Source organism: Artemia franciscana, chromosome 9 (genome assembly GCF_032884065.1).
Source record: "Artemia franciscana chromosome 9, ASM3288406v1, whole genome shotgun sequence".
NCBI classification, from domain to species: Eukaryota; Metazoa; Arthropoda; class Branchiopoda; order Anostraca; family Artemiidae; genus Artemia; species Artemia franciscana.
Genome location: NC_088871.1, coordinates 40926195 through 40940188, shown reverse-complemented (window position 1 = coordinate 40940188; position 13994 = coordinate 40926195). Strand labels below are relative to the sequence as shown.

Here is a 13994-nt window from a genome sequence, read left to right as displayed (position 1 = left end):
AAAGAGCGGGGCGTTGAGAAGAAAAAGCCCCTTTCATATACGGAGTAATTTCTGTTTGTTTTAAGTTTTAATGTCGCTCCTTACTTTCATTTAAAAAAACTTGTTTTTTTTTATTTAATATGCGTTATAAAGCCAATGCCTCATAGTCCTAAAAAGCAGAACTATATTTTTTCAAACAGTTTGTGGTAACGAACTGTAAATAAGGAGTTCTGACGATAGATAATACAACAAAGAATTGTCTTTTTAATGTTGATTCCTAATATATAAAATTCAATAAGTCTTATTTTTATGCATCAACTGCTAAAGGCCTGAAAAAATGTATTTGTTTGTTTTTCAAAAAAAGGGGGGAAACACCAAAACGTCAAGAGATCTTAATGAAAATCACACTGTTAGTTTCAGGAAATGGGAGAATCCTAATGTAGAGGTTGCAGTTTTATAGTTTTGTAGATCTACATACAAAACTGTGAATTTTTTATTTATTGCCGGAAATACGATTAAAGACGCGTTTTTATTTGTTTGATTGTTTTTTTTTTGTTTTCCCCAGGGGTGATTGGATAGGTCAAATGGTCCTCTAAGGTGGGGAGAGGGCTTATTCAGACATAAATTAGAAGTCCCAGTCCCCTTTTTCAGTGGCCAAAAAGATTGGAGGACAACTAATCTCGAAGAAATCCGATCAAAATTTCGAGATATTCATTCGGTTCAGCATAGTTGAACGGTTCAATAACAATTCTTTGGGGCAGGATATGACCTTCCATAGTCCATTTGGAAAGGATAGTAATTTATGCAATTTTTCCATTGTTTACATGTAGTATATGTTATTGGGAAATATACAGGGATTTTTTTTTGGGGGGGGGATTCCTACGGAAAAATTTTCTAAGCACAAATTTTTCTAGAGTAGAAAATTTTCGGCCGACATAATTTGGAAAAGGATCAGAATTTCAAAAAGGAAAAAAAAAAATCAAACTATAACTATGGGACAGAATACAGTTTGTATCCAGCATTCTGTAACTATGGGCTTAGAATATAGTTTAAAATGCTCAAACATTCTCAAGAAGAAAATAAATTTAATTTCCTAACTGAAAACGACAGATTTATCTATAGATAATTTATCTATAGAAAGTATAATGTAATTATATATTTATCTATAGAAAACTACAGGTTTTGAACTTCTGACCCCTCCCACGGGGACTGTGGGGGAGTAAGTAGTCTCCAAAGACATAGTTATAAGTTTTTTCAAATACGCTGAATAAAATGGCTATCTCAGAATTTTGATCCGTTGACTTTGGGTAAATAATTAGCGTGGGAGGGGGCCTAGGTGCCCTCCAATTTTTTTGGTCACTTAAATAGGGCACTAGAACTTTTCATTTCCGTTAGAATGAGCTCTCTAGCAACATTCTAGGACAACTGGGTCGATACGATCACCCCTGGGAAAAAAAAAACAAAAAAACAAACAAACAAATAAACACGCATCCGTGATCTGCCTTCTGGCAAAAAATATAAAATTCCACATTTTTGTAGATAGGAGCTTGAAACTTCTACAGTAGGGTTCTCTGATACGCTGAATCTGATAGTGTGATTTTCGTTAAGATTCTATGACTTTTAGGAGTTTTTCCCCCCTATTTTCTAAAATAACGCAAATTTTCTCAGGCTCGTAACTTTTGATGGGTAATACTAAACTTGATGAAACTTGCATATTTAAAATCAGCTTAAAAATTTGATTCTTTTGATGTAGCTATTGGTACCAAAATTCCATTTTTTAGAGTTTTGGTTACTATTGAGCCGGGCCGCTCCTTACTACAGTCCGTTACCACGAACTGTTTGATACAGATGGATTGATAAGGAATCCAATTTGCACAACTTTTATAGGCATAGCCTGTAAAAACTGTGAAAAGCACAAAAAATATTCTTAAGTCCTATATAACCACGGTATCTCTCCCTTATTAAATAATAGCTTTTCAGAGACTTTCTTCAATATTTAAATGAAAGTAATAAGCCCAGGTGAACCAAACCTTCTGGAATTAGTTCAAGTATCAATTCGTAACATTTTTGAAAGTTTAATTTAAATAGCTAATCTGTTCATACTTTTTTTTAATACTAGACATAGTTTACCCAAAAAGCAACTCATTTGGGGAATACAACTGAAAAAGTAACTAAATATGGGGAAACTTTAATCCGCCATTTGTAGTTTTTGACCATGAAAAATTGATTGCTGTATCAAATTTTGTAATTTTCAACAATTTAGCCCTTTTTTCACCAAGATTTTTGTTTCACAGCACAAAATCGCGAAAACGGCACAATGCCGTGGTCCAATCTCTGTTACTTTAAGGGGACATTGATATTTTGATTTATGTCTCCTGATACTCTGTGACTAGTGGTAAACATGATCATCCTTAGAGAGAAAATGAAAACAAGGGAAACATGTCAGTACCAGCCATTCGAAAATCTGATTTTTCTGTTGTTCACAGCAAGGGACTCTAAACCTAAAGGAGTTTAGATAATGGGACTTTCAATGGCGTAATTACTATTTTAATTAAACATTGTTTTGAAGTGTTTCCGGCTCTTTCTGGAATTTCTCATAAGCGTCTCCTTATTATAAATTAGTGTTACGGTGTATTTAAATCACAATTAATAATATCAATGGCTTTTAAGTGATAATATTTCTTTCCTTAAAAAAAAAAAAAAAATACTTTTTGGCTACTGTTTCCTGCTGCAGTCATTATTTTTCTGCTCTTTGCAATAAAAAAGAAATGAAACTGTTCATAAAGGTAATTTAAAAATAGAACTATAAAGATAAAAGAATATTTTACCTTAAATTTCTAGTCATCTCAAATTTAGCTAAGAAAAAAAAAGAAGAAAAACTCGACGTGAAAGGATGTCTAAGATAGTTTAAATTTGTGTTTTTATTGTCGTTAGCACGTTCTTGAGCAAGGGCCATTAAACAAAGTGTGATACACTCTAAAAGTTTTTTTTATGACTCCTTGAAAATGAATTATGTTTTTGATTTCTTAAATAAATAAAAAATGTTAAACAGAAAACTTAGACTGTGGGCTTTTATTTAAAGTGTTTGTCAATATCTGGAATAGTAAGAAAGAATTTATGGAATAATGAGATTAGGCCACTTAAATTTTTGTAGAGATATAGACATAAAGGAAAGGTGGATTTCAGAAGAAGACCTTTCCCTGGAAAAGTAAAAGAGTGAAAGTAAGGTTTTGTATTGGATCCTTAGGTTTTTTTTTTCAATTTTGCTGGCAAAAGTAAAATCTTTAAATAAAGCCTATCCTAAGGAAGCATTTACAAAAAAAAAGAAAGAAATAATGAAAGAAGAAATGCAACATTGATGATTTTTGGTAATAGCTTGTCTAGATAGAGAATGGCGAGGTCTTATCGAGCACATATCCCTTATGAAATATTAAAATTAATGCAAAAACACAGAATTTTTCAGTTATTTAATTACAAAATAATATATATACAAAAAAATAGTACAGGTTTTACCATTACTAGTAGATTTACTGTCAGACCATACAATGTACTCTCCTGCTGCTATTCATACTCACAAGTGCTCACTGTTCTAGCAGCTCACAATACTCATAAGTGCTAGCAACAAAAAAAGCCTCCAATTATGCTCTAAAACTATATCCAACTTCATTCAATAATCGACTTCACTCCCACAATACCCAACCACTACAAAATTCAGAACAAAAATCTACCACCACCTTACCCGACAAACTAGTACAAATGCAAGTGGAAACTGATGAAAATTAAGCTACACTAACTCCAAGAAAGGTAACTAGCCCCGCCTAAGCGATGGCACTGTTTCTGTTTTTATTTCTATTTCTGTTTCATCTAAGCTGTTTCTATTTTTGTTTTCAAACAGTTCGTGGTAACGAACTGTAGTAAGGAGCGACCCGGCTCAATAGTAAACGAAACTCTAAAAAACGGAATTTCGATACTAAAAGATATATCAATAGAATCGGATTTTTATGCTGATTTTAAATATATAAATTTCATCAAATTTAGTCTTTGTCATCAAAAGTTACGAGCCTTAGAAAATTTGCCTTATTTTGGAAAATAGGGGGTAACACCCCCTAAAAGTCATAGGATCTTAACTAAAATTACACCATCGCATTCAGCGTATCAGAGAACCCTATAGAAAAATTCCAAGGTCCAAACTACAAAAATGTGGAATTTCGTATTTTTTGCCAGAAGACAAATCACGGGTGCGTGTTTATTTGTTTATTTGTTTTTTTGTTTTTGTTTTTTTTCCCCAGGTGTCATCGTATCGACCAAGTGGTCCTAGAGTGTTGCAAGAGGGCTCATTCTAACGGAAATGAAAAGTTCTAGTGCCCTTTTAAAGTGACCTAAAAAATTGGAGGGCACCTAGGCCCCCTCCCACGCTCATTTTTTTTCCCAAAGTCAACGGATCAAAATTTTGAGATAGCCATTTTGTTCCGCATAGTCGAAAACCATAATAACTATGTCTTTGGGGATGACTTACCCCCCACAGTCCCTGGGGGAGGGGCTGCAAGTTACAAACTTTGACCAATGTTTACATACAGTAATGGTTACTGGGAAGTGTACCGACGTTATCAGGGGGATTTTTTTGGTTTGGGTGTGGGGTTCAGGGGAGGGGGCTATATGGGAGGATCTTTCCTTGGAGGAGTATTTCATGGGGGAAGAGAAATTCAATGAAAAGGGCGCAGGACTTTCTAGCATTACTATAAAAAAAAACAATGAAAATATAAACATGAAAAAGTTTTTTCAATTGAAAGTAAGGAGAAGCATTAAAACTTAAAACGAACAGAGATTATTACGCATATGAAGGGTTCTAAAAATACTTTAGCATAAAGAGCGAGGTATTTAGGAGGAGATAAATACTTCGCTCGTTATGCTAAAAAAATTTTAAATAATTTCAACTATTTATTCTACGGCCTTTCTGATTCAGGGGTCATTCTTAATGAATTGGGATAAAACGTAACGTAAGTTACGTAAGTTATGTACGTTTGTTACGCAAGTTAATTCTTAAGTTACGTTTTTTTTTTACTAATAAAAACGTTCGTTAAAAATTAAAAGATCTAGTTGCCTTTTTGAGTAACCGAAAAATTGTAGGCAACTAGACCTCCTTCCCCACCCCTTATTTCTCAAAATCGTCTGATCAAAACTAAGAGAAAGCCATTTAGCCAAAAAAAAAAGAATTAATATGCAAATTTCATTTTAGTAATTTATGTACGGAGAGCCAAAATCAGACATGCATTAATTCAAAAACTTTCAGAAATTAAATAAAAAAAAACAAGTTTTTTTAAATGAAAGTAAGGAGCGACATTAAAACTTAAAACGAACAGAAATTACTTCGTATATGAAAGGGGCTTTTCCTCCTCGACACCCCGCTCCTTGTGCTAAAGTTTGATTCTTTCTCGCAACTCTACTTTTTAAAACAATAAAAAACTTAGCGTAAGGAGCGGGGTGTCGAGGAGGAAAAGCCCCTTTCATATACGAAGTAATTTCTGTTCGTTTTAAGTTTTAATGTCGCTCCTTACTTTCATTTAAAAAAACTTATTTTTTTTTTAATTCATAAAAGAACAGAACAGAAAACAGAAACAAAACTTCTGTTTTGTCACATCTGTTTCTATTCTGTTTTTTGTTAACCGGTTTTTTTCCGTTCCTGTTGTTTCTTTGCCTGTTTTCTGTTTTTTTTTTTTTTTTATTTAACCAAGTGCTTGCGCTTACGCTATTGCTACGGCTTTTTACTTTTGGGGGATTGAAAGGTCTTCATGCTATGGTCACATCCTTCGCCTTTGTGTAACCAATGCTCTCAAGTTCTTGGGAGACATTGAGGTAGAGCAAGTTGTTGTATGTGAATCTGATGACAATGATGATGAACTGGAAGAAGGCTCAAGTAGAGAGCAAGAGATTGATGCAGACGAAGATGATCTACCCGATGATATAAATGAGAATATTACTAATACCGTGGTTCATATGGATGACCCTGACAATATGGATGAATGAAGTGCATATGAATGCTGGGCTGAAACTGCATCTGACTCTAGAGACAGTACTAGAGATATAGTTTTTATTTTATTTTATATCGTTAGATATAAATAAAATAATAATACTGAGAAGAAGAAGAAGATTTCAGCTAAGAAGAAGCTCAATAATGCTTTTTTCAGCTGTAGCTCAATACTAACTTTGAAGCTGGTTCGAAACAGAGCCAGAAGCTTGCAGTACTGTCACATTAAATCTTAGAACAAAGTAAGTAAGGCTGGGTTTTTTAAAAAGAAGGGAAAAGGGGTTTTATAGTACAAGTCAGCAAAAAAGGTATCCCTAGTGATTTATCAGTGTTTTTGTGCAACTAATTTTAGACACCATGGATGCATCAGTAACTGCAACCAAGTAAAGAGCAAATCTCGGCTTATAGTAATCGAAAATTTAAAAAAAAAGTATTTTTAGAAAAACCATCCTATGCAAAAATTATTTGATCTTGGTTCAGTAATGTTAGTTATTATCTCCAATAATATTCAATGTTAATCTTGGCCCAAAAACTAATTTTCCTTATTTCCGTAAAAAAGCCCAAAACCTCTCAAAAATGGTATTGGTTCAAAATAAGAAGTACACCATAGAAACCGCCATGGTCGAAAACCCCTAACCGGAGATATACAGTCCCAACCCCAAAAACCAAAGAATTTCGTATTTTAGCATGTATAGTGCAAGCAATCCAATGTGCAAGAACAACTGATGGAACACTCGAAACAGATTGTTTCTAAGTGACAAGTTCAAAAATTGAACTTCAGTTTGTTTTCCTTTTCATTCAAAGCTGTTGTCTTTTGTATTTGAAAGAAAAGTTTGTTCCTTTAATTTCATACTCTATTTTTCAACATCTTGAAGTGGCAAGAACGAAATCATGCTATGCCCAGCACCTCTAATAGGTTTTAGAATCGCCTGTGCAGTCAGAGTCGTATTGTATGCGTATGTACTTGATGAAATAAAATGGATTAATGGATTTGGGGTGATTTCAAGGTGGTTTCTCTATACAAGCTCGGGAATTACAGCGTATAACTCGCTCAGTATATATGACAGGGTGTATCATCTTAAAAAAAGAGGAAGATGAATGAAAAACGGCTGCTTTAACAGCTGTTTTTTGTATAAAAATAGCTGTTTTCTGTTTTTCCAAAAAAAGAACAGAAATTAGAATAGAATAAGAATAGAATAGAATACATTTATTCACTACAATAGCCGGAGGTAGCATTAGCATGTCATGACAAAAATAATTTATACCTTCAAAAACACTCACAGGAAAATTTAAACAAACATTATATTAATCAACCACATATTAATCAAACATTAAATATTGGTCGCGTCAATATTATTAAAATGACGGGTAAAATATGAACAAATGATTTGCGATATCTCTCAGTACTATAGGCTGAGAAAGTCAGTTACTGTGGACAATTCTTTTTTATTTGTCGGAGTCTAGTAACTGATCCTTCAGTTGGGGGACTCTCAAGGCTGGGTAGTAGACGACAATGAGTTGGGGAATTCAAACAATTTAGTCCAAATCTATATGTTAAGCCATGTCTACGACTATCAAGTGAGTCTCGATTGAGTTGTTTCAGTGCATCCTCGTAAGTTGAGTAGTTTTGTACAAGTATAATTTGTACAGCTCTTTTTTTTATCGTCTCAAGAGAATACAAAACAATTAGAAGTAGGTCATCTCTTTTTGACAGACCTGTTTCAGTTTCTGTTCTTTTTTTCCTCTGTTTTTATTTTTCGTTTCTGTTTTTTTTTTGAAGAACAGAAACAGTACCGATGCTTAGCTCCCACCCCTTGGATCTGTTACTGCCCTGAATGCAATAAAACCGAAAAATAAGTCGACGTGCCATTCAGTAAAATAAAGCTCAATTACCTTGAATATTAATCTCTTGTAGTTAAGTAATTTATTTTCTTCTTAATTTCAACATAAAGATATGACAATAATTAAAAAGTCCTAATTAACAAAAAAAAACAGGAGTAATACACAAATTTATATATAGAGGCTATGAGACGACTTTGCAGGGTTAAATACATGAAAATTAAAAAAAAATCCAACGCTTTAGCGTAGACCCAATACAGAATGCCGAGTTCCCATGTATTTATTTTTCCCAGCCTAATCGTGGAGGACAGATAATCATAATAACTTGAGAGAAGGCTTGTTCAACCACTTATTAAAATTTTGGAGCTTATAATAAATGTTAAAACCGGTTGGACTGCAGCCTGCCACCCCTTCAGCACACAATTGTCCCCTAGGCACTCTCCTGTCCAAAATCTAATGAGATTAATATTTCAAATAGTACTTTCAAAGCATACTCTAGGCCCCTACCTCCAAGTCGAAATTTTAGGTTTACTAGGGGCCCCTCCAAGCAGCCATTAAACGTTTCAATTTTACCATTGTAGATTTGTTGTTTTGGTCACCTGTAAACACTACCTAGCTACTTCACCATGAATAGATTGTATTTATATATATTTACCTCCACTAACATTAAATATATATAAATATAAAAGGGTAACGAATTTTCTGCTGACATACAAACACAACTTTCAAACAATAGGGAAACTTTTTTCAAGATAATAGAATTCCTTTCAGTGAATATTTCGGTCCTATGTCCAAGGGCTGTTCTCAGCACAACACCAAATATATATATATATATATATATATATATATATATATATATATATATATATATATATATATATATATATATATATATATATATATATATATATATATAAACTAACATTTAATAAGTAAGTAAGTAAGACGGCACTAGACCCTTAAGAACCAAACCGGCGGTGCTGAACTCCGTTCCCCCTGAAAACGTGAGCCAGGAAGTGCCATGGGGGGTTGGGAGCCAACCATCCTGTGCTTTTACACACCCTTCCTGCTTACCTTCCCCAGATTTCTCCAGGTACCCATTTAGAGCTGGGTCGACTCTGGCTGAGCTTACAGAGTCACGCCACTGACGTGACGTGAAATATTATATATATATATATATACATATATATATATATATATATATATATATATATATATATATATATATATATATATATATATATATATATATATATATATATATATATATATATATATTTATATATATATATAATTGTATTTTCCATGGAGGATTTACAGTGCAAAAACTTTTAGGTGAATCAATTACCCAAGTAATCCGTGAGAGTTGGACTGTAAAAACATCAAAACTACCAACTTGTACCATATCATTATGTTAATGTGAGTTAATTTCGTTATTTATTTTGTTTTTAGTTTCAATTGCCAGCCTTAGTATATGGTGCAAAGAATATGCCTTAATAGTAAGCCATTCTGAGCAAATATAGCAGTTTTCTAAACATCAAAAAGTTAGATTTGAGTCTATTTGGATAGTTTGTGATATGTGGATTTATAACTTACCTGTGCCATTCATTCCTGATGGTCGAATGCGCCTATCATATGTTTTAGATCCCAAAATTTGATCCAAAATTTGTTTTTCTATTTCTCGAAAGTTTGTTTTCCGTTCGGCTCCTTTGTGTTGTGGAATTACACTGAAAAACAAAATTTATAGAAATACTTGCCAAATAGAAAGACCGTTCTTTGCTCATCATTGTGCTAAGATCTTACATCTTTCGACGGGGAACGATTTTAGGGGAAACTTTGTGATTAAGTCTTATTTCTTATGCCGTTGTCATACAAAGGGGTTTTATCATTCTGCGCTAATCAGTGGTCCAAGAACAATGATAAGCATATCATTGAAGTTATCTCATCATAGTTCCATCTGGCAGAAAATTGGCACTCTTTGCGCTTTTTGGTAACATCGGTGAGTTATAAGATGTTAGAACAATGATGAAAGAACGGTAATCTGTGCAGAAAGACGTAAGATCTTGGAAGTATGTTGTTAGTGCTAAAAAACGGGGTTAAAATTATAATTTCTGTTAGTAAAACAATGCAATAAGTATCTGCTGCAGCATGAGAAATCAAATGACAAAGGATGAAAAGATTTTGCTTCATTACGCATTTCAGGGTTAAAAGCTTAGGCAAGATTTTCAATCATATATCTACTTAGGCTCTAAAGCGTCCTAATTAAAAAAAAAATCCGAAAAAGAACTTTTTCAAAGAAAAGTAAAGGGTAAACTTAATATTAAACTTCTTCTCCTATTCTATTCTAAACAACAATTCTTGGTAACGAACTGCAAGCAAGGAGTGATCCGGCTCAATAGTACCCGAAACTTAAAAAAAGGAATTTTGATACCAATAGGTATATCAAAAGAATTGACTTATTATGTTGATTTCAGATATGTACATCTCATTAAGTTTAATTTTGCCAATTAAAGGCTACGAGCTTGAAAAAATTTGCCTGATTTTCAAAAAAGGGGGAAACACTCTCTAAGGGTCATATAATTTTAATGAAAATTATACCGTCAGATTCAGCGTATCACAAAACCCTACTGTATAGGTTTCAAGCTCCCATCTGCAAAAATGTGGAATTTCGTAATTTTTGCCCGTAATTTTAGCGGGTTTATTCTTTTCCCCAGGGTGATCTTATGAACCCAATGGTCCTAAAATGTCGTGAGACTGCTCATTCGAGTGGAAATTATATGTTCTAGTGCGCTTTTTAAGTGAACAAAAAGTTTAGATCCCCTGCCCCTTTTTTCCCAAAATAGTCCGATCAAAATTTTGAGAAAGCCATTTGGTTCGACATAGTTAAAAGGCACAACAACCAAGCCTTTGGATATAAGACCTCCCACAGCCCCAGGTGGAGAAGGTCTTTAAGTTAAAAAATGTGACCATTGTTTACGCATAATGCTTGTTATTGGGGATTATGTAGGCTATACATTTTTGGGTGGAGGGGTGACAATTTTTCTGCTGACATGCAATCACAACTAAAAAAAATAGGGAAATTTTTTCAAGAAAGCAGAATTCATTTCAGTGAATAGTTTGGTCCTATGTCCTATATGTCCTAGGTCTATTTTCAGCACAACACCAACAAAATATACATATACATACGAACTTTAAACCTAATATATATATATATATATATATATATATATATATATATATATATATATATATATATATATATATATATATATATATATATATATTTATATATATATATTTAAAAAAAATTTTTAACACTCTTAGTATCCTTACTTCAACGGAGTTCAACCAGGACTGATAAATAAAATGATGTGAGATGATACAATTCATTTAAACGAATTAAAATAAGTAAATACTAGCTTTCAAAGCTAATCTTGCTTTTTTGGCAGCTAGCCTTGAAGGCCTTTTTGTAAAGGGATCACTACTATTGCCTATTGATTTTGTAAAATATTTTGTTAGATCATTTTTAATTTAATTTGAATATAAAGAATTTAATGAATTAAATGGGTCCTTATTTATAGAAATATTATGAATTTTTTTGAATCTAATTTGGATTGATTCCCGAACCACCTGTTTTATCACCAAATCATTACTAATGAGAGAATATTTTTCAAAAGGAATTGTGTGGCTGAGGTTATCAAATATATGGCTAGCTAAAGCAAAATCAAAGGAGTTATTAGACCTATTAAAAATTAATGCTTTGTCTATGTCTTCTTTATACTGGTGTAGTTGTTTTTCTAAATTCTTATGAAGATATATTGGATATATCTTATATTCTGATAATACACCCAACACCTAGTTGGTGGGGGCGCTTCGCGCTCCCCCCAAGCCCCCCCGCGCGCGTAAGTCGTTACGCGCCATTGTAGTTGTGTCCCTGTGTCCCACCTGTGAATGTATATCTTATATATATATAAAAATAAGTTGTCTGTCTGTGTGTCTGTCTGTGGATCAGGTGACGTCATGTTTCTGTGTTGACTGACGTCATGAAATTAGTTGTCGTCATTTTTGCTTTGACGGTGACGTCATTCAAGATATTTAAGACATATGTTCACGTAGAAATCTATTAATGTTTAAGTTTACAATGACTGATGAACTTACCATGGCAAAAGCCGATGAAGATGCTCAAAGAGTCTATGCCAAAAAACTTGCTGCTGATAGAGAAAGTCAGAAAAGAAAGCGTGCCGAGGAATCAAAAGAACAGCAAGGAAACAGGCTTGAGGCTGATAAAGAAAGAAAGAACAGAAAGCGTGCCGAGGAATCAAAAGAACAGCAAGGAAACAGGCTTGAGGCTGATAGAGAAAGAAAGAACAGAAAGCGTGCCGAGGAATCAAAAGAACAGCAAGGAAACAGGCTTGAGGCTGATACAGAAAAAAAGAACAGAAAGCGTGCCGAGGAACTACCAGAGCAACGCGGAAGCAGACTTGCTGCTAAAAGAGAAAGTGAAAAAAGAAGGCGTGCCGAGGAATTACAAGAACAGCAAGAAATCAGGCTTGCTGCTGATAGAGAAAGTAAGAAAAGAAAGCGTGCCGAGGAATCACAAGAACAGCAAGAAATCAGGCTTGCTGCTGATAGAGAAAGTAAGAAAAGAAAGCGTGCCGAGGAATCAGAGCAACCTGAAAGTTATCGCCTGGCAATCAGGTACAACCCAGTCGATGATTATAGCTTGAGTAGATGTGTTCAAATCGGGACAATGTCTAAAATTTGTCCCTATTGCAAGGCCTTGAAATTCAATGGTGAAACAATGGGAATGTGTTGCGCCTCAGGAAAAGTTAAACTTCCTCTATTGGCTGCACCACCAGAGCCATTGAAGACGAATGAATGCTTGCCTGAAAAATTCTAATTTATGGGCACACGTAAAAATATTAAAATTAACTACAAATATGCGTGTCCGATTGCAAAACGATGACTCTGGTCAAACATTTTCAGATCAATTGCTGACAATTGGAAACGGAAAGCTCCCAGTAGACTCAATTTCAGGACGTATACAACTACCTGCTGATTTCTGTAATTTAGTGACGTCCAAAAATGAATTGATTGAAAAAGTATTTCCGAATATTCTAAAAAATTATAAAAATAATAAATGGCTAAGTGAAAGAGCGATTCTCGCACCCAAAAATATAGACGTCCACGAAATCAACAATATTGTTTTACCAAGATTCGAGACCAGGCAGTCCTTTACAAGTCAGTCGACACAGTTTTGGAACCAAATGAAGCGGTTAATTATCCATCTGAATTTTTAAATTCCATAGATCTTTCAGGGTTTCCACCACACGTGCTACAACTAAAAATAGGCGTACCAATAATACTTTTAAGAAATACAAACCCACCAAAGCTTTGCAATGGCACTCGACTTGCCGTAAAAAAAACAATGGAAAACCTAATAGAGGCCACAATCTTGACAGGGCTTTTTGAGGGTGAGGCTGTTCTTATTCCTCGCATTCCCATGATTCCAACGGATCTGCCTTTTCAATTTAAAAGATTGCAATTCCCAATTCGATTAGCATTTACAATCACCATTAACAAAGCTCAAGGTCAATCATTAGAAAAATGTGGTATAGATCTTAATACTGATTGTTTTTCCCATGGACAATTGTACGTTGCATGTTCGAGGGTCGGTAAACCTGGCAATCTATTTATATGCAGCGACAATTGGACAGCGAAGAATGTTGTATATTCGCAAGTTTTACGCAGTTAATTTGTATTGTATCTATCTATCTATCTATCTATATAAAAACGAGTTGTGTGTATGCATGTTTGTTTGTTTGTAAAAAGAGCGTTTGCATATGATGTCATTATTAGTACATACGGCTTTGTATATGCAGAGACAATGGGAAAGCCAAGAATGTTGTATATTCGCAATTTTTACGTAATTAACTCCTGCAGACGAAATGAATGCTTGCCTAAAAAATTCTAATTTATGGGCACACGTAAAAATATTAAAATTAACTACAAATTTGCGTGTCAGATTGCAAAACGATGACTCTGGTCAAACAGTAGACTCAATTTCAGGACGTATACAACTACCTACTGATTTCTGTAATTTAGTGACGTCCAAAAATGAATTGATTGAAAAAGTATTTCCGAATATTCT

General features: G+C 33.9%; 1 protein-coding gene across 11 annotated transcripts in view; it reads right to left on the bottom strand.

Moving 5' to 3' along the window:
• Positions 1 to 13994, bottom strand: part of LOC136031416 (glutamate-gated chloride channel-like) — a 237077-nt gene that overhangs the window by 152475 nt on the left and 70608 nt on the right. For 10 of the 11 annotated variants that reach the window (XM_065710976.1, XM_065710972.1, XM_065710979.1 and 7 more), the window contains one exon: positions 9440 to 9570. In XM_065710976.1, coding sequence (XP_065567048.1) covers positions 9440 to 9570 — 131 coding nt within the window. Of the gene's footprint in view, positions 1 to 3492; positions 3693 to 9439; positions 9571 to 13994 lie in introns of those variants that run through there. The other variant, XM_065710983.1, reaches the window with a different exon arrangement.